At 50.8% G+C, this 24,646-nt stretch overlaps 1 protein-coding gene across 2 annotated transcripts; it reads right to left on the bottom strand.

Moving 5' to 3' along the window:
- Positions 1-2,698: 2,698 nt before the first annotated feature.
- GOLPH3L (golgi phosphoprotein 3 like) lies at positions 2,699-22,870 on the bottom strand. 2 transcript variants are annotated; one of them, XM_050930411.1, is made up of 5 exons: positions 22,729-22,870; positions 21,539-21,806; positions 7,861-7,992; positions 5,414-5,528; positions 2,699-3,359 (listed from the first exon to the last, which is right to left on the bottom strand). In XM_050930411.1, the coding sequence occupies exons 2-5, from the start codon at positions 21,719-21,721 to the stop codon at positions 2,932-2,934; spliced, it is 858 nt and encodes a 285-aa protein (XP_050786368.1). In that variant the 5' UTR covers positions 21,722-21,806; positions 22,729-22,870; the 3' UTR covers positions 2,699-2,931. The 2 variants fall into 2 exon arrangements, with proteins under 2 accessions (XP_050786368.1, XP_050786367.1); XM_050930410.1 differs by having other exon boundaries at positions 21,539-21,740; positions 22,729-22,869.
- Positions 22,871-24,646: the final 1,776 nt, after the last annotated feature.

Below are 24,646 nucleotides of genomic sequence, written 5' to 3'. Positions count from 1 at the left end.
GTAAAATAACCTCTGCTCCTACTCAAGAAAACTGAATTCATGGAGGTTAAGTAGCAACTTACCAAAGTCGCAGACAGGGTTAGAACCTAGGTGTCTGAACTCCCCGGTCCTGCTCTCTAGTCTAACCACTAGACCACATAGCTAGTGTCACCCAAAATCATGACCCATGTCCTCCTCTCCCCAGTCCACATGTCAAAGTTTCTACTAATAGCAAGCTCAGGATACCTGATCCTGTCTGTGCTTTCCCCATTCCGACTTCACTCTAGTGAATTCGCCCAGCAGAATCTCCTTGTGGGATGGAACGCTGATAGCCCACCACTAATGCAGAAACGCTCTTTGCCTTTCCGAGTCCGAAGTTCGACTCATCACATGCTTTGATGCAAACTTCATCCCCCAGGGGCACAGGCTCTGCTTTCGGTTATGCCCGTGTAAATCCAAGGGGCCAGATTCTTAGCTGGCATCAACCACTGCTGATGTCAGTGGAGTTACACTATGCTGAGTTGCCCCAGCTGAGAATCTGACCCATTGACACCAGTGGAGACACTCCACACGTAACAGAGCAAACCAAGTCCTGGAGTCTCATACAAGTCAGCTTCACACTGTGCACCCTGCCACGTATCCCCGCAAGGGACCACAGGTTCCAATTAGTGTTATGTCATGCATGTAGGTCAGGTGCAGTTCTCCTCCCCTACCCCCCTGTGCTGTTCACCTCAAAAGCCTGGCTTAGCTGGGGACATTCTGGCTTGGCGCAGCATGCAATGGGCTGGTAGGATACTGTCCACTCCATTAGCAGAGAACCCCTCCGTGTAAGAGGCTGATTCCTGCACGAGTGTCCTTTCGACACGCCAGTGGCATCCCACTCTGAAAACTCAGACGTCACTGGAAACTCAGCTACAAGAGTAAACACAGATGCAACAGCAGGGGATGGCAGCATAGGATGATGGGGAAGTAAGATACAGGCTAAGCAGAACACCGGTGCCTAGAAATCCTGCTGCAATTATTTATTAGCTCTGGGGATGTTCGAAGGAGTCCGGCACCCAATTCCCATTGAAATTCCCAGTGCCTTGGATGACTTTGAAAGCTCCAGTCTAGATTTCTAAAATCTACCTCTCTACAGAGAAAATGTAGATCCTTCTCTTGGGCACAGCGGCTTCACACGGCCACCTAGAATTCACGCAAGGCCATTAAAAGCTACTTATGTTCTTAAAAAAAAAGTCATCTCCCGCTTTTAGACTAGCTGCATTTTGTGCCTTTTCCAGATCCACTGCAAAGACTGAGTCAATTACACTCACTGTTAAGGGCGGCTGAAAACTTTCCAACCATGCACCATGGCCAATTGGCCAAAGCACTTCTGATCACGCACAACTTCCCCTCACCAAGGGACGAGACCGCAGTGCATCATGGGAGATGTAGTCCAACTAGGGAGCCTGTAGAAGGGCACATGAGGTGACTGAACTACAACTCCCATGAGACACCAGACAGTTTAATTTTTGATTGTTTTGCTGGCAAGTTAAAAAAAAATCCATGGAAAATGAGTTTTGTTTTGATTTTCCCTAAGCAGCTTTACCAGCAGTACAGGCTCCCTTCCACAGGGCGGTCTCTGAAAGCCTGACCTGAGAGCTCAGTCTTGGTCATTTTCACTCACAAGTGCAGACCCCGCACGGGCGCTATTCACACGAGTGAGGGCTGCAGGAGTGGGCTAGTCGTGTTTACCTTTAAATGGCTCACGCACCCTATTGGCCCACTTCTCCGCTGCCCTGCCACGTGCACCAGTGTAACATTGGTGCAGAAAGACCATGCATGACGCAGGGCAGCGAGAACTGGGCTCTGTGCACAGATCATTTCTGGGTCTTTTCCAACACGGCTCAGCCAGTCAAGGACTCTCCCTCCCGCATTGCACTGAAAGGTCACAGCAGGTTGGTAGCCAGTTGCCCCATTCACCACAAGCTTTGCCGCAGGGTGACTGTACCGATCTCAGAGGAGTTCTGCCAGGAGTTACACAGCCGTGGATCGGGCCCTCCCTGTCCCAGCAGAAACTGAATGGGAAAGGTTCTGAAGAAGTTGCCCAGGCTGCTAAAGGGGCAGCTACATCCCCGTGATTTCAGAGGCCGTGATACCGATCTCTCGGACTCCGGCACGTGCCAGGAGCTGCACCCCTGCAGTCAGCGGAATAACACCAGCGCGAGTGCCAGACCAGCCTGATTCTCGGTGACACCCAGGCCCTTTCACAGTCCTCTGACAGGCACCCCAACAATGGGGAACACTCCCCCACCTGGCTACAATGGAGCTGGCATCAGGGCTCTGCAATGTTCTTGCCCCCTACGCTGGAGACCAGGAGCATGTCCAGAGTACCCTGCGTAACAGCTATTCTTCGCTTCCCAGGGCCCACTGGTCACCATGGGGAGCAGAGTATAATTTAGAGCAGTCTGGAGGCTGCTCTACCTTACACTGTAGTGGAGGCCAGGGAAGCCTCAGAACACAGGGAGCGCAAAGATGGCTTCAAGCCACCCAGTTCGTCAGTCCCCCAGGTGCAGGAATGGAGCAGGCCCCGTCAACTCAAGCTAACCCCCCCCACCCCATAAAAATCAATGGAGAGTAAAGAAGAGCAGAATACATCCCGAAGGCAATTTCACGTCTCCGTTCTCCAAAAGGTGATGTGAAATGAGAGAGCCAACTGAGCCGCGAGCCAACCCCCCCCCACCGGAGACAAAGACCTTCATTTAGCTGAGTATTTACAAGAAGAGGACACACAACATCCAGTCGCTCACTCTACCAGCGCAACAATCTCCAGCCAAGAGAGATAGGTTGGGGCAACGGTGGACATCAGTCAAACCCAGGTGCCACGTAGAACAGAGTTTGCGCTGGCCTGGCCCAGGGCAGCTCCCCAAGCAAAGGTCCCGTGCTATATCCAACGGGCAAGGCGGTCTGGATTTAGGCTTTGTTAAAGACCGCCAGGACAGCCCAGATCATCTCCGTGGCGCTGGCTTTGGTGACCTCCACGTCGGGGTCCAAGTCCAAGAGGTCCTTTGACCTGTTCATGGCCGTGTCATACTTGTCGTCCGCCAGCGGGGTGAAGACGTTCTCCAGAACGTCCGAGGAGTGGGCCAACACCAGCAAGGCCAAGGTCCTCCTGTCCATGCGGTGCGGGTCATTCACCCACCGGTCCAGGACGCTCTCCTGCAGCTTCTTGAGCAGGCGCTGCTTCTCGGTGGTGTTGGTGACCGGGTGGGTAGTCATGTCGAAGAGCAGGAAGTTCTGCTTCTCCGTGGTCAGGATGCCCTTCTCCACCAGATTCTTGGCGATGCGCTCCCGCACGTTGCGCAGCTGGTACTGCAGCTTGAAGGGGTTCCAGGTCTCGCCTGCGGGACGGGGAGCCGAGGTTTGCTTTTTAGTGGCAAAAATCAAGGCAATAGTGGGCATCCCCCCACCCTGCCCTGTGCCACGACATCCCAGGGAGAGCTCTGATACTGCACCTCAGCCACCCCTGCAATGCTATTCCAGTCCTGGGACCCTCCACACCGCTCTGCCTATGTACCTCAATCCTCTTCCCGTCTTGCACCCCTGCCCAGTTCCCCCAGGACACCTTCAATCTGACCCATAAGCCCAGACACAACACGTGCCTGCTGATAGTGGGGGGGTGGGGTGGGAGGGGAGAGCACCCTGGAACAGCACCAGTCATGCCCACCCCCAGGCAACCTCCCCCATCCCGGAAAGCAGCAGCCCCACCTTGCAGCTCCTAGTGTTCCTCCTGCCTCTCCCTCTCTCTCTGCCTGGCGCAGCTCGCTGGCTCAGCTGCCCCACAGGGAGGGAAGGGCCTGGCTCCACCAGGTGATCGAGCAATCTGGGGGGGCCACGTGACCCTGCACCCCCACGCGCACACACATCGCCTCCACCTAAGCCCCTTTGCTATTCCAGTACCAGGCTCCACACAGTTGAGCTGATGATCCTCAGACCGATCCATAACCCACTCACTAATGCACTAGCTGGAGTCCTGCGAGGGCAAATCTGTCTGCCCGGGCTGGGAGGCTCAGCCCAGATGTAGTGTCTGTAGACTAACCCTTAAAGACTTAAGAGCACATGTACACTACAGCCACAGCGTAGACGCTACCTAACTTCTGTCCATGTCATTAATCTGTCTGCCCGAGGGGCTGGGATCCTTCCGTCAACCAGGGTGACTTAACTACAGTGCTCCGGGCACAACGGTGCCTGCAGCTCAGAGCCACGGAGCTCGATCGAGCTAATTTTTATGTGTGGCCCAGGCCTAGGTGAGGTTGAGTATTTCGGAAGCGGATCCACCCGGAAAAAAAAAAAAATCACAAACGTTGCTCCGTCCAGGCCAGAGATGAGCACGAACCCACCCATGCAACCTGCCAGCCTGGATTCCAGCCCAATCAGGGACGAGATCAGCCCCGAGCAAGATAAGTCTGAATGTGCCATGAGGCACTGCCCCATGCGAGGTGGAGCACAGGGCCTCTCCAGCACTCTGCACTGCCCTGACCAGTTTAGTCCTTAGGCTGGGGTGGGAAAACTTTTTGGCCTGAGGGCCACATCAGGGAACAGAAATAGTATGGCGGGCCATGAATGCTCACAAAATTGGGGTTGGGGTGTGGTGAGGGCTCCGGTTGGGGGTGCAAGCTCTGGGGTGGGGATGAGGAGTTTGGGGTGTAGGAGGGTGCTCTAGGCTGGGACCAAAGGGTTCAGAGGGTGGGAGGGGAATCAGGGCTGGGGCAGGGGGTTGGGGCACAGAAAGAGGTGCAGGCTCCAGCTCGGGCTGTGGGGTGGGGGGATGAAGGGTTTGGGGTGCAGGAGGGTGCTCCGGGCTGGGATTGAGGGGTTGAGAGGGCAGGGAGGGGGTAATCAGGGCTAGGGCAGGGGGTTGGGGCACGGAGAAAGGCTCAGGGGTACAGGCTCCAGGCAGCACCTACCTCAAGCAGCTCCCAGAAGCAGTGGCATGTCCCTTCTCGGGCTCCTAAGCGGAAGCGTGGCCAGGCGGCCATGTGCGCTGCCCTGTCCACAGGCACCGCCCCTTCAACTCCTATTGGCTGCGGTTCCTGGCCAATGGGAGCAGCGGGGGCGGCACTTGGGGTGAGGACAGTGTGCAGAGTAGAGCCCCCTGGCTGCCCCTATGCGTAGGAGCTGGAGTTGGGGGGGGACATACCACTGCTTCTGGGAGCTGCATGGAGCAGCCCCTGACCCTGCTCCCCGGCTGGCGTGCCGGAGCGGGGCAAGCCCCAGACCCCACTTTACAGCAGGAGCTCGAGGGCCAGATTAAAATGGCTGGTGGGCCAGATCTGGCCCATAGTTTGCCCGCCCCTGCCTTAGGTGATCAAACAAGAACAAGCATCAAGTGGCTCATGGAAGAGCAGGCCACCAGGAAGCAGAGGAGGCTCTGTTCAAGGCCAGGTCGTCGTACCTGTGAGCAGCTCTATCCACGACTGGACTGTCTCTGCAGGCTCTGTGGCTTTGATGTGCTTGAGGGTCTCGTCTAGTAGGACGTCACCGGTTGGGGTGTCTGACTTTAAGAGCACCTAGGAGGACAAAGACAGACACACAGCTCGAGGATGGATCCCGGACTGGTTGCCGTCCCTCTATCCAAGAGACGACGTGGCTTGATCCTGTTTTGGCAGGGAGCTTTGAAATTGGTTCCAACAGGAGAAGCCCAGGACGCATCTTTGCCCAAGATCAGTAAGACGCTATGGCACCTGTGACCCACTGTGCTGCACGGGGTACATGCCCCATGCTGGGCCCAATCCACAGAGGATATGACACTGCTACAGCCCATGTGACGCTACAAGGGATTCTCAAAGCCCACTGAACAACGAGGCATTGTCCAGTGCATAACGCACAGGACGGGGCATCAGGACACCTGGGTTCTATTCTTGGCTCTGTAATGTCCTTGTACGGATTCAGTTAAATCACGTGCAATTCTGAACACAGGCATAGGCTCAAAGCCAGCAGACGTCAGAGTGACGCCAGAATAATGGAGTTACAGCCGTGAGAGTGAAAGGAACATCAGGCCTATACGCCGAAAGGAAGGCTGGCCCAATGGTTAGAGAACCTGTCTCTGCAAAGCTAGTACAGTTCCCTGCTGTGACATTCTACACCTTGGGGGAGCGCTCTGTAAACCCCATATCCCTCAGGTGTATATAATTGATCGTGCATGTAAAGCAGGCCATGTAAGGTATCAGGGGAAAGGTTATGATCTGGTGAAAGTCACTGTTCTATCTAAATATGTATGTCATTAGTGCATATGAAGTTACGAGATTGTGTTGTATGGTTGTCAGTAAGACGGGCTGTAAGTTGGGGAATCGGCCAGATATTAGCTCCCCAGAGACAACAGCAAGGAAAGTAACCAACAGCCGGGTGAGTGTCAAACAACCATCAACAACCATTGTCCAGCAAGGGAGCTACAACACAATGACTCCCCTGCATGCGACCACGCCAGGGGAATTGCTCAACTTTTCCTGGGGACTCAGCAATGGCCCCCCGGCTATGCCTCGACTTGTATTGTCCAATCACATGGGACTGAGGGTATAAAACAGAACACAGGGGCCCCATGCTGGGCCTCTCTCATCCCCCACCTAAGCTGCAAGCAACAAGGACACTCAGAAGACTCCAAAGGAGGAGACTGGCCCAGATTTAAGGGAAAAACCTGTATATTAAGGACTGTGCAGAGAGACAGAGAGAGAGAGAGAGGTGTGTGTGCGTGCGTGCGTGTGCGTGCGGACTTTCTGTCTATCACTTAAAAATCTATCCTTTGTAGTCAATAAATTTGTTTAACTGTTATCTTTGCCAGGCTGTTTGCCTGAAGTGTTTGCTAAGGGTGTTTGCTCAGGTTGACAAAGGCTGGGGTATATCCACTTTCCAGTGATGAAGTGGTGAACCATTTAATAAATTACGGCATATTCCTCAGGTACAAAGCTGGGAGGTTTGGCTGGTGCCTTTTTCTGTGTGATTCATGCACGGTTCTGGGAGCATTCATGCAATCTAGCTGGGTGGGGGGCTCCACAGGCTGTTGTGCTGAGTGATCACAGCGCCTGGAGGGGTTTGCTGCTTGTCACTAGCAAGGCATTGTGAGAGACAGCCCAGGCTGGAAAGTTAAGGGGGCACAATGGTCCCATAGTCCCAGGCTGCACCTCGGGGATCTCATCACAGCTGCTTTACCACAGACTCCTTGGTCCAGTCACCTAGCCTCTCTGTGCCTCAGTTTCCCCATCTCTGTACTAGGGATGACAGCCCTGACTCACCTCCCAGAGGCACCTGAGGATTAAATGCATTAATAACCGAGTGCTCAGGTGTTACGGCACCAGAGGCCACAGAAGTGCCTGAGACATTCATCTGGATGTAAGCTGCCATTGTTCATGCAAACCATCATTATTCCAGAGGCATGAGAAGGAGACAGATGCCTCCCCACCCACTCCAGACAACCACAGACCTGGCTCACTCCCCACATCTGACCCTGACCGCCTACCTTGTGGTCTCCTCGTCCTGGCCTCTCTGTCGCTTTCTTACTCCAAGCCCGCAGACCGGACGTGGGGCCCGATCCCTGCAGCGCCCCTCCCCCCCATTGTAAATCTAGAGTCACTCCATCGCTTTCCGTTGAGCGACTTCGGATTTACCCCTGCGGCGCTGACCAGAACCAGTGTAAACGGGCCTGATTCTCCATTGTGTAGAACGCTCACAGGTCGGGATGGAGTCGTTCTGTAACCAGGTCACACCGGGCTACCTGACTGCAGGGCAGCAGGGAATCAGGCCCCATGGGTCTGAAAAGGTAGCCTCGGGGGAGTTCCCTTCCCCCTAAGGGCCTTGTCCTCCTTGTTGGCCCAACAGGCCCAGAGACCGACCCCTGGGGCAGGTTACCTTTCTGTCCAGAAGCCTCTTCTTCCTCATGGTGAGCGGCTCCAGCTGGATGCGTCCGCGCAGGGCCAGCTCGATGAGAATACCGCCACGCAGGCCCGAGGAGATGCAGTCGTTCCAGAAGGACGTATAGCCCTGGGGGGGAGGAACGCCACCAGCATTAGAGACAGAGGAACCCTCGCAGGACTGAGTCGTCAAAAGGTCACTACAGCTCCTTGGTAGCCCACCACCCCTCCGAGGACTGAAGGCAGCTCAAGGCGCTTCACTTCTAACAGCTAGGGACCACCCAGCCCCTCTCTAGCACTTTCCATAAGTAGACCTCAGAGCCCTTTAACACAGGGGTCAGGATCACCCCCCCATTTTACAGATGGGGAAACCAAGGCACAAAGCTGGGAAACGACCTGCTCACAGGTCACCCAGCAGGCCAGAGGCAGAGCCAGTCCAGCTACGGAGTCTCCACTGGCAAAGGCCTGCCCTTTGGAGCAGTAGGGGCCATGTTCTAACCCCGCTTCCCCTATAGCATCAGACCCACTGCAACATTCCCCAGGTTGTGCAGCTTCGAGAGCCCTCAGGAGCGCGCGGAGTCGAGAGGAAAAAGACAGAAGAGCCATAGAAGAACCAGCGGTTCTGAAACACCAGGGCCCCTCTCTCAGAAAAAGCCCATTGGCCTCACATGGGCAATTGCCTGAAAGCGGCTTTTTTCGTATGATGGCTCCAGAGCAACACTAGGCACCTCCCCAAAATGGACAACGGGGCCTGATTTTCAGAGATGCCGAGCACCTGCAAATCCAAGCTTATTCACGTCCCTGAGCAACGTCACTTACACTGACGTAAGCTGTAGTGTGTACATAGCCTAGCAAAGGGCAGATCTGCTCAGTGAGACTTGACCAGTACAGTGTTAAAGGGTTGGGCCAGCACCTGTAGTTAGCCTCACGGAGCCGATCCTTCCAATATCAAACACTGAGCAGCATATCACATGCCCTTCGCCAGCTGGCTCGGGTTACAGGAGAACCTACTTCCTGCTTAGCAGAGAACGTGCCCACTGCAATGCAGGTTTCTACAAGCACGTCCAGGTGTTTGGTGTTCGCAGAGCGGACAGGAAGTTTGCGCCAGCCCCGGCCCCCGAAACTTAGCCTAGGAGTTGAGTAAGAGTTTTGAAAACTAATCTGACTGTAGCCCACGCTGGCCTGCCAAACCAGCTGAGAGCAGAGCCCTGCAGCAGTGCTGGACTAGGACTCAGGACTGCCGGGTTCTATTCCCACTCCGCCACTGAGCTATTAGATGACCTTGGGCAAGTCACTTTGCCTCTGTTCCCGTTCCCACCTAGTCTATACATATCAAGGATGGTTTCATACTATGCATACAGGTCCTTGATCTCAGGGGAGCTACTGTAACATAAATAAGAAGTTTCACACTTCTGCAATTCTGGGACTAGTCAACATTTGAGAGAGGGGTTGGTGAGCAAACACCCCACCATGGAAAATATTTGAGAGACAGATGTTAAGGTCTGCATAGGCTCTGGATGTGACCCTATAGAGAATTTTATTCTTCATAATAGGGGTTTATTTGATTTTTTTCCCCACTACAGAGCACAGGTCTCAATGCAGTTCTATAGGTTTGAAAGAGTTCACACCCACAGGAAATTCTACAGGACCTTTTCCCATAAGGGACATTGCTTTCAGCATGGCAGGGGAAGGGGGGAGAAGACAAGAGAGAGACTGAGTATCTGACTGTAATGGTATCATTGCTTGGTCCCGTTTGCCTGCCCGCTGCCAATTCTTCCCCATCAGCATTAAACCCACGGGGAAGCAAGCCAGAAACACACCATGCACCCTTTTTACAATGAACCAGAACTGGGTCAGCGGCTGGCACGAGAACTAACCAAAGGGCAATAACCGTTTTCCATCAAACCAGCTTTCCCAGAGCTTACGAGATTTCTGAATAATGAGGCCGCTCAGTTAAACATTAAAGCCCTGACAGCTTCAGACATGCAACTGAACAATTAGCAGTAATCAGAAATTGCTTGTAAGCCCTGTCGTAAGAGCGCTCCTGGCTGTCCGCAGCTTTATCTTTAAGCCCAAGGTGTACATCTTTGACTAGACTTCTATTAAGGTCTAGATAACAGCACTCTCCCCAGTGTCCTGTCCAGAATGCACTCTGGCTAATTACATTCTGCTTGCTTAAATCCACCAAGTCAATTTCCAGCTAGCGATGGTATTACTTGCTCGCTTGGGATGGGAACCTCTGAAATTGTTGGGTAGCGTGGCTGTGTGCTGTTAAACAGCTGCCGCCTTCCACCCTAGAATTGGCTGCATTTCAAATCACGGGAGGGGAAGCGCTCAACGGCCAGATCCTCCGCTCAAGTAAATTGATGCAGCTCTGTTGAAGTCAGTGGAGTCACACTGATTTGCACCAGCTGAGGATCTGGTTCTGTGTATCGGTTTGTAGTCTCACACTCAGTTTTCTAATGCACTCCATTACTAACCTTTCATACATTATAGCTATGAGAGACAGTCACTCAGATTACGTGAAATTCACCCTTCTTAGCACCAGGTTCCATACACCCGCCAGAGCCCTACCCAGGGCCTGTAAGTGAAGCAAAGGCCTCCACACCAGGGCACATTTCAACCATTAAGCCTAGCTCAAGGGGTGTTGAATAACGCCCCATCCCCCCTATTTAATAGCAAATGGCCTGATCCTGAGAAGCGTCAAACATCTGCCACTCATCCTATCTTCAGCATCATAATTAGAGTAGGACCTAGAGTTGCCACCCAGATCATGGCCCTATTGCGGAAGAGTCCTTGCCTGGAACAGCTCAAAAGGGGGCAGGAAGAGGCACAGAGGGACCTTGCCTCCCTGCTCCCAGTCCAGTGTTCTACCCACTAGACGACACCATTACACCAAATCACTCCGGATCAGATCCAGACTGAAGAGTTCAGTGTCAGCTGAGCAGAGGAGTATGGGGAATGCAATATACCATACTGACACTATAACACAGGCACAGGGAAAAGGCCCATGAACAAGACATCCTGAACGCTTATCTTTTGGAAGGCAAGCGACTAAGGATTTGGACGCTGCTCGCAGAAGTCACCAAGGGAGAAGCATTTTCTTTCAGTATCTCTAGCTGAGCACAATGAGGGGAAATCAAATATTTTAAAACCAGCCAGATCACTGTTTGCTGGGAGACCCATGCAAACCCCACAAAGTGTGTCAGCTGCAGTCCCCACAAAGGCCCTGATCCTGCAGATGGATTCATAGGTTCAAAGGCCAGAAGGCACCGCTGTGATCTCTAGTCTGAGCTCCTGCACGGCACAGGCCAGAGAACTGCCCCAAAATAATCCCCAGAGCAGAGCTTTTGGAAAAAACATCCAACCTCGATTTAAAAATTGGCAGATATTTGCGTGCGCACTTCACTTGCGTCAATGAGCCTGATCCTAACCACGGATGTCAACAGGAGCTTTGCTATAGACTTCAACAGAGATTGCACCAGTCCATAAAGCTAAACAAGCACATAAAAGTATTTGCAGAAACGGGGGCAAGGCCTGCAACAGCATCTAACCAGCTTTCAGGCCTCTGAGCTCCAAAAAGGATCATTAGGGAAAGATGAATAAGCTCTGCAGATGCCCAGTTTTGAGGATTAGAAATGGAATAATAATTCTTACAAGTCTACAGATTTTTTTTAAAATGCAATATTCGGCAGCCTATAAAGGGTTAATCCATAACTCCAAACATCTATTTATATAGCAAGCTTTGACGCACACACTGGGTGTTTAGCAGGGCAGAACAATAACACGATACAATAAAAAGCTAACCTTTATTCATTTCCTTGTGGCAAGTGATCAAGCAATGCAGGAATCAAGAATTCAGAGGATCTGCTGGGTGCTTTCTACAAAAGAAACTCTCCTTTTAACCATTTTTTTTTGCTCTCCAGAAAAAGAGTTTTAAGTTCACCCTTTCTTTTTAAAGCAGGATGTGTGCAACCTTTGGAATTCTGTCCAGACTTGGTTTCAGATTATAAATGCCAGACTGATTGCCTACCCTCAGCTGGATTGATCTACGACAAAGAGATATAGTGAAGCTGGAAGAAAATGAAATGGCATCATTGGGCTTCCAGACAGAAAACAGACAACATTTTGTTTCTCCTACCACCCCTCCACCTCTTTTTGGTCAAAACTTTCCCCTAAACTTTAGGGTGCATCTTTATCGTACATCAGTGACTCCATATGAAGTCAGAGCAGTTTACAGGCAGAGAGAAGGTTGTTCTTCCTGCTGGCACATCAGAGTCAACTGGGATCTGAGAGTCAAGCTGGGTTCTTTCACTCCGGCCAAAGTGGACCCTCTATACTCTAGCCTAGCATGAGACACACACAAGATATGGTTCAGAAGTATCCTGTGTGCTGAATACACCTCAAAACAAGGGCTGTCCAGAAAACAAGAATTCCATTTCAGGAAATATTTTGTGGTTTTGACATTTGTTTCCATTCTGATGAGGAATAAAACCAAGATCTTGCTAATTTGGCTTTTTGTGGTTTTTTGGGGGGAGGAGGGAGGAGAAGAAAGAACAGAGAGAGAGAGAGAGAGAGAGAGAGAGAGAGAAATGACAACAGAATAGCCAACTGCCTAGTGATTATGGCACCCACTTAGGATATGGGACACCCAGGTTCAAGTCCCTAGTCCAAATCAGGCAGAGCAGGAATTGAAACCTGCGTCTTCCACATCCCCAGTGTGTCCCCCAACCTCCACACTACTGGCCATTCTAGTTTCGGTTTTCACAAATGGGCATTTTGTGATGAAAACCATTTTGCTGAAAAGTTCCCGATGGGCTCATCTCGGAGCATTTTAACCAAAAGCGGGAAATTTTTATTCTCCACGTTGTACGAATAGGGAAACTGAGGCACACAGCGGGGAAGTGACTTGTCCAATGCCACACAACAAGTTAGTGGCAGAGCAGGATATAGAAAACTGGTGTCATAGAATCACAGAATTCGAAGAGGACTCAGAAGGTCATCTAGTCCCCTGCACTTAAGGCAGGGACAAGTATTATCTAGAATCACCATCCTTGACAGGTGTTTGTCCAACCTGCTCTTAAAAATTCCCCATGATGGACATTCCACCACCTCCCTAGGCAATTTATTCCAGTGCTTAACCACCCTGACAGTTAGGAAGTTTTTCCTTATATCCAACCTAAACTTGTGACTCTTAGTTGGGTGCCACGGCCGCTGGAGCACTGGATTTCTGCCTTTTCTTTGAGAATGAGGAAAAGAATATCGAGGAGCAACATACAAAACACAGAATGTCAGGTTTCTGCTCTGTGGGTCCCCTTTTCATCACATTACAGAAAACTGCTCGCACGAGCTTATCAACATCGGAGCTACAATACACCCCATCCCACTGGCAACTGGGTTCCAGGAATATTTGTAGGGTGGGGTGAATGTGAGAAAAAAGTTTGAGAACCACCGGTACCAGCCAATTTAAAAACAGGATGGAGGAAGAATGTCAAAGCAAGATGGGGCCATATCCAACCCCCTCGCCACACACACACCAGGCATTGTTAGCTCCCTAGACTTGGCATTTTTCCGATTCATCTTCCAGCCATTTGATAAAACATTAACTCAAGAGACAATGCCACATCCCTACAGAACAGTAGTGTTGCAAGAACCAGTTTGAACCAGCCATTAATTAGGAAAGAACGGCTACATTTTTCAGCCCTGACATCAGAGGAGAGGATAACAGAGTTTCTTAGGGCTGGTCTACATTATAAAATGAGCTCAACCCAGCAACGGGCTCGGGGCTGTGAAAAACCCACACCCTTGAGCGATGCAGCGAAGACAGCTTAGGCCCCCATGGAAGAAGAATTCTGTTCACCAAGCTACGCCTCTTGGGGAGATGGATTAACTACAGCCGTGGGAAAAACCCTCCTGTCGCTGGAGCGTCTACACTGAAGCGCTGCTGCTGTAGCACCGAGTGCAGACAAAGGTTCAGGTCCGCTCTACGTCAGTTGGGGATGTGAAAAATCCTGTGCTCCGTAGCCATGCCAACCTAACCCCGAGTGTAGACGTAGCTAGGCTGACAGGAGACTGCCTCTGTGGATGTAGCTACTGTCTTCCGTGTGTGCACGATCCTAAATGGACAGAAAACTACTTCTGCCGGTGCAGGGTGCATCTACCCACAAGGTTGATGCCAGCATAGCCACGGCAATGAAGCTATGCCGGTACAACAGTCTCCGTAGCGTGGACAAACTCACAGCAGGAACGTGCGGCTGTAATCTCTGCAAACAGAACAGCACATCCCTTCCTGGGCAGTAATCACCGTATTCCTCCCTCGAGGCCACCCTGAGCAGCCTCAGAGATAAAAGGCCAACCTTCTCTTCAGAGAGAAATCATCATTTCGCACACCGATCGCCTAGGGAAAATCCTCCACAGCTGCCTCTCCGTGGCCAATGCCAAATCATTGCCTACATGGGCTAACGAGCCAAGGGACACAGGCAGTGAGCATCTAGGGGTTAGAGCAGAAGTACCAGGAGTCTCAGGACTCACGAATTTTAGTCCCAGCTCAGAGAAGTGGGGTCACGTGGTAAGAGCAAGGAATAGACAGTCAGGACTCTATTTGCAAGCTCTGCGACCGTAAGTTGTGTAACCGCTCCGTGCCTCAGTTTCCCCATCTATTAACCCCCCTCTCAATCTCTCTCTCGCAGGGGCAGCTGTGAGGCTTAATTACATGGCTGCACTAGAGGGCCGATGGGACACTTCAGCTAAAGCATAAGGGAGAGAAACACGACAGGAATTCTTTGCATTGGTTGATATTTTGCTTCCAGTTGCAAATCAAGATGTTGGCTGATCTCTATAGAGCTCTAACTAGTCTAGAAGCTGATTCTCTAAGAGACCCACCCCCAGATAACCAATTGCAGCTGCTGGAGGGTATTATTATTATTATTACTATTTATTTGCATTATCCTAGCATTTTAGGAGCCCCAGTCATGGCCCAAGAACCCCTGGTGCTAAGCGCTGAACAAAAAGTCAATCCTTGCCCCAAAGAGTTTGGAATTTAAGTCTAAGACAAGAGACAATGTTAGGGGTTGCTTCTCCCATCAGTCTCTAGAAGAGGGTGTCACAGAGCACTTTCATCAAGGCAGGCTCAGCTGTGAAGTTCGCTTCTACTGTTGGCTCATCCGAGCCTGGAACTTGCCACTTCCAGAGCACAGCGTGTGAGTCATAACCCCTCCACTGCAAACACAGATTTTCTCCAAGCATCAGGGACCTGCGCTTTGACATCAGCAGGCGCCCAATTCTATCTTCGCCGTCACCACACAGTTCCAAAGGGCCTACTCCTGCAGCTCATGCAAAAAAGTATTGCAACAAATCTGTGGGCCCCCTACACCTCCATCACATTAGCTTCTGACCTTCTGTCTCTACCCACTGCCATTGCAGAGACCTCTGTCTGCTTTCTCTATGTGCCTGGGTCCTACAATAGTCCAAAGGACACATGGTTGAAAGCAGAAGTTCTCAACCCTGGGGGGAGGGAGAAATCAAACTTTCTAGGAGGACGTCGTGACCTGGCGCCTGGGGTCAGGAATACAATGCCATTCAGGTTTGGCCTGGCCGCCCCTCCAGCATCCCAGATGGAGGGGCGGCTGGGCTGAATCTGAACAAGTGGCATTGCGACCTGATGCCTGGGATCACAATGCCCAGGAACACTCAACAGTGCTGAAAGAGATTCTGCCCGGCAAGCGTTGGGGGTGTTAAGGTATGTGCTTTGACAACATTTCCCAGCCTAGGCACAGTTAGACAGCAGGGTCCAAAGACTGATTTATTTAACGTAGAATCCCCAGGTCCACCTAAATTACACTGGACAGTCTCATTTTGTAAGGGGGAGGGGAAAGGAGAAAGAGCGATCCAAGTTAAAAAAAAAGGGAGGAGGGGGGTTGCGAGTTCATGATTGAAAAACGGTTCAGAACCTTGGTTTAAAGCAACCTACATCAGGCTGAAGCTAAAAGGTTTGGCACCAAAAGAGTTAAAGGGAATGAAAGGTCACTGCACTGCTCCAATTACATTTGCACTAGAGCGGCTCTCAAATATTTGCTCTCCGAGGTTATCCCCAGCATCCGGCTTAGTCCCCTGCTTGCCTAGGACATCCTACTTAAATTAGCAACCCCGAGATTTTACTGGTGCTTTTGAACCAGAGGCACTGCTACCGTTTGATCGAGCAGCGCCTTACACCAGCACGGCCGGTCACGTACGCAACACAGGCAGGAGGCCCATGTCAGCAAGCCACGTGTAACCGGGATATTGCCAAACCAAGCCCTGCAGAGGCACTGGCTGCTGCTGAAGTTACTGGGAACTGCGGGTGCTCAGCACCTCTGAAGATCGTCTCCCTTGTTTTACAGGGGCTCAGTTTGGAGGACCCAGGAGGCAGTATGACCTCGTGGACAGAGGACTGGAGTAGGACTCAGGAGACCTGGATTTTGTTCCTAGCTCTGCCACATCACCTCTCCTCTCTGTGCCTCAGTTTCCCCATCCATAAAATGGGGAGAATGAGCCTGACCTGGGGATGAGAAGCACTATGGAAGAGCTAGGGGTTATTATTATTTCAGTGCTGAAGGTAATGCATTACACCCAACAAACTCTGAAAATATACTCTCTTCAGGCTAGGAGAGGTGAGGACGCTAGCCTGGAATTCAGGAGACCTGGTTTCAATTTCCTGCTCTGCCACACACTCCCTGTGTGACTCCGGTCAAGTCCCTTAGCCACTCTGTACCTCAGTTTCCCCCACTGTACAATGAGGATAACAGCCCTGCCCTGCCTCGCAGGGGGTGTGTGATGATAAATACATTAAAAACCATGAGGTGCTCAGATAGTATGGCAGTGGGGCCAGATGAGTACCTGAGACATCAAGTAGAATTGATCCAAGGGAGCAGACAACTCAGAGTAACAGAGTTAGCAACCATTCACTTCTAGGTCAGCAGCTTACTCTGGGGAGCATCAAATGGCAAAACTTTTACCAGCTGCTAAGCAGGAACCGAGCTGGCTGTGTCTCAGTCCAGTCCCCGGTTGCCCAGTTGTCCATGTCACATAAAGCCATCTCACAACTGGCCATCTCCGCAGAGGGGCCAAGAACCGACTCCCCAACAGATCAGGCTCAAGACACACGGGCAGGGAAGCTGGTTGTCCACGTTGCACTTACCCTTCTAAGAGAAGGACTGTGAAATCAGCACCTTTCACCTCTTGGGGGAACCAATAATACAGGAGCCGAAAGGCCTCAGCGACGGCAGGCTGAAGACAGACGCACCAGTCCAGCAGAACAACCCGCCTGAAATGCAGCCACAACTAGCCACGTGAGAGCAGAGAGACACGTGTCCAGCAGAGGAATCCATGGCTGTTTTACTTAGGGAATGAGAAAACTATGGAAGACAATGCAGGCACAAGGACAAATGGGAATGAAGGAGTGGCTGCATTGCACCGGTGCTGTGTGTTGAAAAGGCCAGATCATTCCAGATTATGCAAGAACGAAATCTCCGAGCAGGGAACAGGACAGTTGGCAAGCAAACAAGGTCTGTCCCACCTAGAATGGGAAGAGGCTCGGGGCTTGCCCTTCTACACGCACTGACGGCCTGGTATCTGCACAGAACTTGGACCCATCTGGAGAGTAAATGTAGAAGGTTTGTAACCATTAGGAGGAGGTGGTTCTGGAATAGCCACCCAGAAGGAGCGGAGGGGGGTGGGGGAAAACACAAACAACCTAGCTAGTTCGAAGGCAGAGCTTAGGGTGAGCAGATGGCCCGATTTTATCGGGACTGTCCCGATATTTACTTGTTTGTCTCACCTCCTGACCGATGTTGGTCGGGATGTGAATTGTCCTGATATTTTGCACTCCAGCGCACAGGAAGAGGGGGCTCAAGCCCCCCACTGCCCTAACCCCACCCTCTCCCTCCCCGGCTGGATCCCTCCCCAAATTCCCGCCCTGGCCCTGCCCCTCACTGCCCCATTGGATCCCACCCCAAATCCCCGCCCTGGCCCCGCCTCTTCCCCAAGCACGCCGCATTCCTCCTCCTCATCCCTCCTTCCCAGGCTTGTGCTAACCAGCTGTATGGCAGCGCAAGCACTGGAGGGAGGGGGGAGAAGCAGGACGCGGCAGCCAGCTCAGGGGAGGAGGAGGCACCACAGAGGCAAGCTGGTGTGGGGGTGTGGAGCTGCTAGTGGGTGCTTAGCCCCCATCAATTTTTCCTATGCTCCAGCGGCTCTGCTTTTGTTTTTGTTTTTTCCTCTGCCGCCAGCTCTTGGGGGTTTTTTTTTTGGGCTCCACTGGCACCCCTCTCCGCCGGCACCCCCCCACTCTCATCTGGTCACCCTCACGGAGCTTGACAGGTTTACGAGTGGGAACACAGGATGTGGCTGCCTGTGACAGAAGGGATGACAATGACCAGGAAGTCCCTTCCAGTCCTGTGTCTCAAATTGAGCAAAGATGCGTGCATCTCCCTCAGCAGTGATTTTATAATGAGTCTCACGTAGCTGGTGCTTTTTTCCAGCTTCCTTTCAAGTAATAGGGAAAAAAATATTTTCCAGCCCTTGGGGCTGCAGAGAGATGCCTGAAAACATGCCTGCTAAAGGCTACACAGGAAGATTTTTAAGACGCTCTTGATTTTGGGTGGGCCTGACTCATGATTTTTGCACACTTAGGGCCGGCAACATTGCACATACTCAACCTTGCCCGCACGAGCAATCCCACTGATTTCAAATGCAAATTTAGGCACAAGTACAGGATCTTGGCCTTGGAGTCTAAGCCCCACGGGGCGGGGACTGATCTAACTAGAATTCTGTGCAGAATCAAGCACAACGGGGACCTGATTTTGACTGGCAGAGCTGGATACGGAACCCAGGAGTCCTGACCCCCAGTCTCTTGCCCTACCCCCTGTGCAAACCGAGAGTCAACCACCGTCGCTGGTTTGAACAATCTCAGACATCTAGTTACCATGTTAGCAGCCACAAACACAGACAGCCCTTCTCAGGAGCATTGCAGCCAGAGGTGCCAAGGCGTTCCTTTCAAAGACACTGCACCGCCCCATTCCATAGCAAGAAGCCGCTCCCGGCTGCGCTGAACAAAAAGAGTACAGTCTAATTATTTTAAATGGCACCTGACTGCAGGCAGACAGAAGAGATCTGTTGCTTCAGTGAGATGAACTAATAGCAACTACTAAAGTACTGAATGCCTTGTGCTATAATCACTACGGATCCAGATTAAGGAGTGCACAAGGGTCACCCTGACCAGTAGATCTCACAGCAGAGAGGAAGCTGTCTAGCAGCTGGCTTTCATCGTCATGATTTCGTTATATTTAAGGCCCTACTTAAATCGCGGGATGATTGTCAAATAATTGTGGCTGAGTTGTGGACAAGACATGGGAAAAAAAAAAATCAGGGAAAAGTAATAATGGACCTTTATTAATTGAGGAAATTTGGATAAGCCAGAGAAGCCCTATTTATTTCAGAAAAATTTGCTGGGACAATATAAACTCTCAAGTATTATGTTATGCCTGCTAACCAGACATTTTGCTGCAGCTATATTACAGTAATTAATGCGCGGGGCTGACAGGCTGAGCCCCAGCCACTATACATGGCGTTCTACTGTACTAAGGGGGGAAAAAAGTGTGTCGCAAACCTCAAAATGTGTGCAAAATCGTGGGACTTTGCAAAGTAAGCTAATTAAAATCAAAACTGCTCTGCAAATCTCATACTGCAGGATCTGCAATATTGCAAGTTAAGTAGGACCTTGGTTATATTACAGTAGCATCTAGAGGCCTCATTCATAGATTCTAGGACTGGAAGGGACCTCGAGAGGTCATTGAGTCCGGTTCCCTGCCTCATGGCAAGACCAAATACTGTCTAGACCATCCCATTGCACGGGCTCTGTACAGTCACACAGTGAGAGACAGTCCCTGCCCCAGAAAAGCTTATAATCTAACAATATTTAATCATTTGTATGTGATAGCACTTAGAGTCCAGAGCCCGGTGTACAAGACAGGCAAAGGGTGGGAGAAAATGCTGTTGCCCCTATTTTACAGATGGGAAACTGCAGCACAGAGAGATTAAGTGATTTACCCAAGGTCACACAGGGAATCTGTGGCAGAGCCGGAGCTCCCGAGTCCCAGCCCAGTGGCTTAACCCCAAGACCAAATTTCCTTTCTGACTTTGCTCTGGTATTGCAAAGATTACAGACAAAATGATGGACGGAAACTTTCAGGAAGACAGAGCTACCCAATTCCACACAAACAAACAATACCCCTCCCCCCCACAGTTTCAAAGGTGGTGTTGGGTTTTTTTCTTCACTTATGCGCTAAAAATACACCACCAACAACCTCTGACCACGGTTGCTGTGCGCTGCTAAAGGGACTTTTCGATCAGATAATGGAAATATTTATTTCCTGCAGTTATATGGACATTTTAATCCTCCTGCAGGGCCAGAACTTGCAACCTTTTCTCCCATCAGGGTCAGGCCTTGTTAGTGTCCTATATTTAAAGGGGTCTTTCCTGTTACATGAAAATAGCCCCCCAGCCCAAGAAAATCCTGTACTGTGCAGATTTGCACATTTTCACCTGTGACATAGATTCGATTTTGCTTCTGTCACAACTGACGCGTGTGTCTGTTCTTTATAAGTACTATGGAGTGTTCAACAGCTGCTGGGATCCTGCTTGGCATAGATACAAGGCGTTATAATGCAGGTGGAAAGAAGAACTCCCGTGCACTGGGGCAATGAATTCACTTTTCAGAGACCATTAGGGGAAGCCAAGAATTCTGGGTCCAATTTCCTATTGCCCACGGGCCCCTTTGTACAAACGAGACTGGAACAGAGGGCCCGCAAAGCCAGTATTAACAAACAACCATGGTGCTGGTAGCCGCTGCACCTGGCATGGAGCCAGACGTGCCTCTGAAGCAGTCCAGAGTACAAGGCGGGTTGCTCTGCTGTAGGGTGTGGGCGGACCAGAGACGGAGGGGGCCTGGCTAGGGTGGACTGGTAGGTTGGCAAATCCATGTGCCATTTAGGGCAGCCCTAGCCTTCACCAAGGCTGCACGGGCCCCTTAATAGGTGAGGTGTAAATGGCCTCTCCTCCGCCCGTGCGCAGGCATGAATCCGCCCCCTGTACTGGGAGCACGGCCCAGCCCCACTCCTCCCAAAAGGCTCACAGCTTTCTTGCCTATGGACCCTGTCACAAGGGCCTTGTGCAAAAAAGGCCGAGAGGCACTTTGCTTCTTTATGCCACACCACATTTACTTCCTAAACATAGCACCGATTCAACAGACTCAGGCAGGAAGCAGGCAAAGAACCAATCACAAAAGCAAAATGCCACAAAATCCTCCCACTGCCAGGCAGTACAGCAGCAGCAGCAGACCTGCCCCGTGGAAGATCATCCATCCAGCCTCTGGGGCAGGAGGGAAAAGCTGGGGATCCACCAGCCTCATCACCATACCCCCTGGCATCGTGCCTTGTTGTGGCGCTGGGCTTGATGCCACTCAGAGGGTGCTTATGCACAGAGGAACTGCAATGGTTCTGCTGCAGGAGGGGCCTTTGGATCCACAAAGGGGGCAGGTATTGCCCCCTACAGCACTTTCCCACAAGCAAAGCCAGGTGCAGTTGCTTCCGTCAATGGCACTGCCCATGTAACAACAACGCTGGCAACCAAAGATCTGTTACCTCCTTATCCTTCAGTCCCAGGAGCAGCACCTCCTCCATGAGGGTCAGGCGGATATCTTTGGAGTCACCAGACTCCTCCTCGTCCAGGTTTCTGTCTTTCGAGTCATCGTCCTCACCCTCCAGCCTCTTGTCGGCGTTCTTGCCCATATCAGCACGCCGCCCTCTGTGAATGAGTGTCGTCATCCTCTCCCACAACTAGGAGCTAGCCAGGTTAACCAAAGGAAGTATTGATGGGTGCACCAGTTCCAGAAAGGATGTCTTAAAGGCACTACATTACAGGGAACCGAAGGCAAATATTCTTAGTCCAACACTGCTGGGCAGCATTTACAACACAGGTGTGGCTACACTGCACCGGTGCTGTGTGTTGCAAAGGCCAGATCATTCCAGATTATGCAGGAACAAAGTCTCCGGGCAGGGAACAGGACATTTGGCAAGCAGACAAGGTCTGTCCCACCTAGAATGGGAACAGGTTGGGAGCTCGCCCTTCTACATCCACTGATGGCCTGGTATCTGCACAGAACTTGGACCCATCTGGAGACATAGGTTTTCATCCTTCCTAGCCTCATGGAGCCATGCTGTTGTGGCTTCGCTGCTTATGGCTTTCGCTGGAGTCACCCACTTCTTTAGGGAAGGGATAAATTTAATGAGTAATCCCTGCAGGAGAGGGAGAAATGGAGGTACACCAGAGGGGCTGCTCACCCTGGCCTAATCCTGCAAATACCCCCAAACTCCAGCTCTCACCTCTACAGGTTCTAGGGCCAGGAGGGAACATGCTCACTCACTCCCTCCCCCACCCACCTCTATTTCACATAAAAGGGGTTTTGCTTCCCGTGGCTGATGGGATTGTATGGCCTAGTTTCTTAGGCAAGTTAGGGTAGGAAGGAGCTATAGAAAACGAACTGGGTTTCTAAGAGGCAAAGGAGGAGATGTTCCCAGCAGACCCTGTCCATGCTTGGGAGGGTCTAGGGAAGAGATACAGGCACACACACACTCACCCATACTTCCCACTGCCTCTGCCAGGAAAACTTAAATTCCAGCAGGAATAAAAAATAATTTAAGAGGGGGAAAATCCTCCCCGCTGAAATTTACAAATTAAACGAGACAACTGTGAAATTTACAAGTGGATTCCCATTTATTTAAAGTTAGTGCCTAAGAATTTAACCCTTGTTGGAGATTTTCTCCAGCCTTACCTGTGACTCTGATCTCCTCTTCTGCAAGGCCTCGTCCACCCTCCCTTCCCCTCTGCTTTGCCTGGTATTAAACTTCTGAGCCCAGAGAAAATAGAAACTTTACTTCCTGGTTGAGCTGGAGCAAGGGGGAGGAAACACATCAGCTTCCGTATCCCTGGGTAACCTATCCTGGTGTTTGTTAATGCCCAACTCAGAGGCTGTCCCTCCAATAGGGATTGCAAAGGGGTGGGTCCCTGCTGGTACAGACAAGCTTGTAGGGTGGCACTGCTTTGTTTCTTTTTCTTTGTCGACAGCTGAAGAAACCAATAAGAAGATGGGGGGATGGTGGTAGCTTGTTCAGCCCCCCAACGCCACCGACCAATGGCAGATGCAGAAATCATCACCTTGAAGACTGGAGTCATAAAGGTGTATTGTTGTGAAGCTTGGTAGGATTGTGTTGTATTGTGTGTACGGCACCTGTGCTATGTTACCTGGCATTGTGTGTGGTGAAATGGTGCAGTATTGCCTCGTATTCTGTACTGTGCAACAGAAGAATTTTGCATGGTATCTGATGTGCAGCAGCTTTGCCTGTTGTTCAGCCATGCGACGTTATAGGGTGCAAGTTATGCAGCACTGAATTGTTATCACATAGTTTACCCAGCCATGCAGTGTAGCATTGTGCTGGACAATACAGATACCAGCGAGGCAGTCATGCATTATTTTGTAACATTATTTTGTGCTATGGTATTGCATCATGTCATGTCAGCCATGTAGGGTGACCAGACAGCAAGTGAAAAAATCGGGATGGGGTGGGCAGCAATAGGCGCCTATATAAGAAAAATCCCCCAAAATCGAGACTGTCCCTATAAAATCGGGACATGTGGTCACCGTACAGCCATGCAATATTGCACAGTATCTCATGCCAGCATCTGCTAGGCAGCTGTGTAGTACTGTATCATAGTGCATGCTGTGCAATATTTAAGCATATTGTATATTGAACGAGATGTAGTATGTCATGTGGACAGCAGAAGGAGAGACAGAAAGGAGAGTCTTGGCTGTAAAAAATATTTGGGAGATAAATCTTGTTAAAGCTGTCTACAAAATTAGGCCCTGTCCGTGGGCTTTCAGGGTTGAGTTCAGCTTTACCTCTGAGTCCGTGACCTGGGGGGTTGGGGGGGGGAGAGCTGCACAGTTGTTATGCTTATAAGAAGCACATGGTATTGGCTATGTTTGGGCTAACACAGGGGCCTGTGTTCCCCAGTGCCATGCTGGAGCCTCCACATTTATTTGACAAATAAAATGTGCAGAATTTTAAAAAATTGTGCACAGAATTTTTAATTTTTCAGCACTGAATGCCCTCAGGAGTAAGTAGCGAACATCCGACTGCTCTGGGATTCAACAGGTCATCAACACTATAGGAAATGGAACCAGTATCCACACACCTTTGCAACGTGTCAGGAGCCTGTTTGTTACATTTCAGAATTAAACAGAACAGATCTAAAGGATCGGGTTTGTTACTGTCAATGTATTTTATAATCAAACAGTTTTAGAGGTGTCTGTTCTGTACCTTAGGAGGAATTATGGTCAGCTCTTCCAGCTAACTTTATTCCCCTGTTCAAAGTTACTTAGGTTAATTAGTTTCCGGTATTGCAGGGGGATTAATTTGATACTTGCTGTGAAGTTTGAACTCTTTGTTCCTCCTGAGGATTATGGCTGGGAATCTTTTCCCATTCCCTCTAAAGGAGCCTTGGAAAGTCTGAATTTCCTGATGTGAGCTCCAGATTTTGGCTGCCCCCATAGGGCTGTGTTAAGGTGGCAAATAATACAGAAAGCTTCCACATTTCTATGTATTACCCAGTTGTAGTGCCGGAGGACAGGGACTAGTGAACCAGCAGCAGTGAATGGTCCAGAAGAGGTGTGTCTGGCAGGGATGGGAGTG

Source organism: Gopherus flavomarginatus, chromosome 20, assembly GCF_025201925.1.
Source record: "Gopherus flavomarginatus isolate rGopFla2 chromosome 20, rGopFla2.mat.asm, whole genome shotgun sequence".
NCBI lineage: Eukaryota > Metazoa > Chordata > Testudines > Testudinidae > Gopherus > Gopherus flavomarginatus.
This window is presented reverse-complemented; position numbering and strand designations above follow the sequence as displayed.

Bases quoted from the DNA above. Each gene is read 5' to 3' on its own strand.
- GOLPH3L (XM_050930411.1), bottom strand. From the start codon at position 21,721: ATGACGACACTCATTCACAGAGGGCGGCGTGCTGATATGGGCAAGAAC. The intron at 7,993-21,538 runs GTAACAGATCTT...CCTCCCCCCCAG, and splicing joins TGGGACTGAAGGATAAGGAG to GGCTATACGTCCTTCTGGAA. The intron at 3,360-5,413 runs GTACGACGACCT...CCCGTCCCGCAG, and splicing joins GTGGATAGAGCTGCTCACAG to GCGAGACCTGGAACCCCTTC.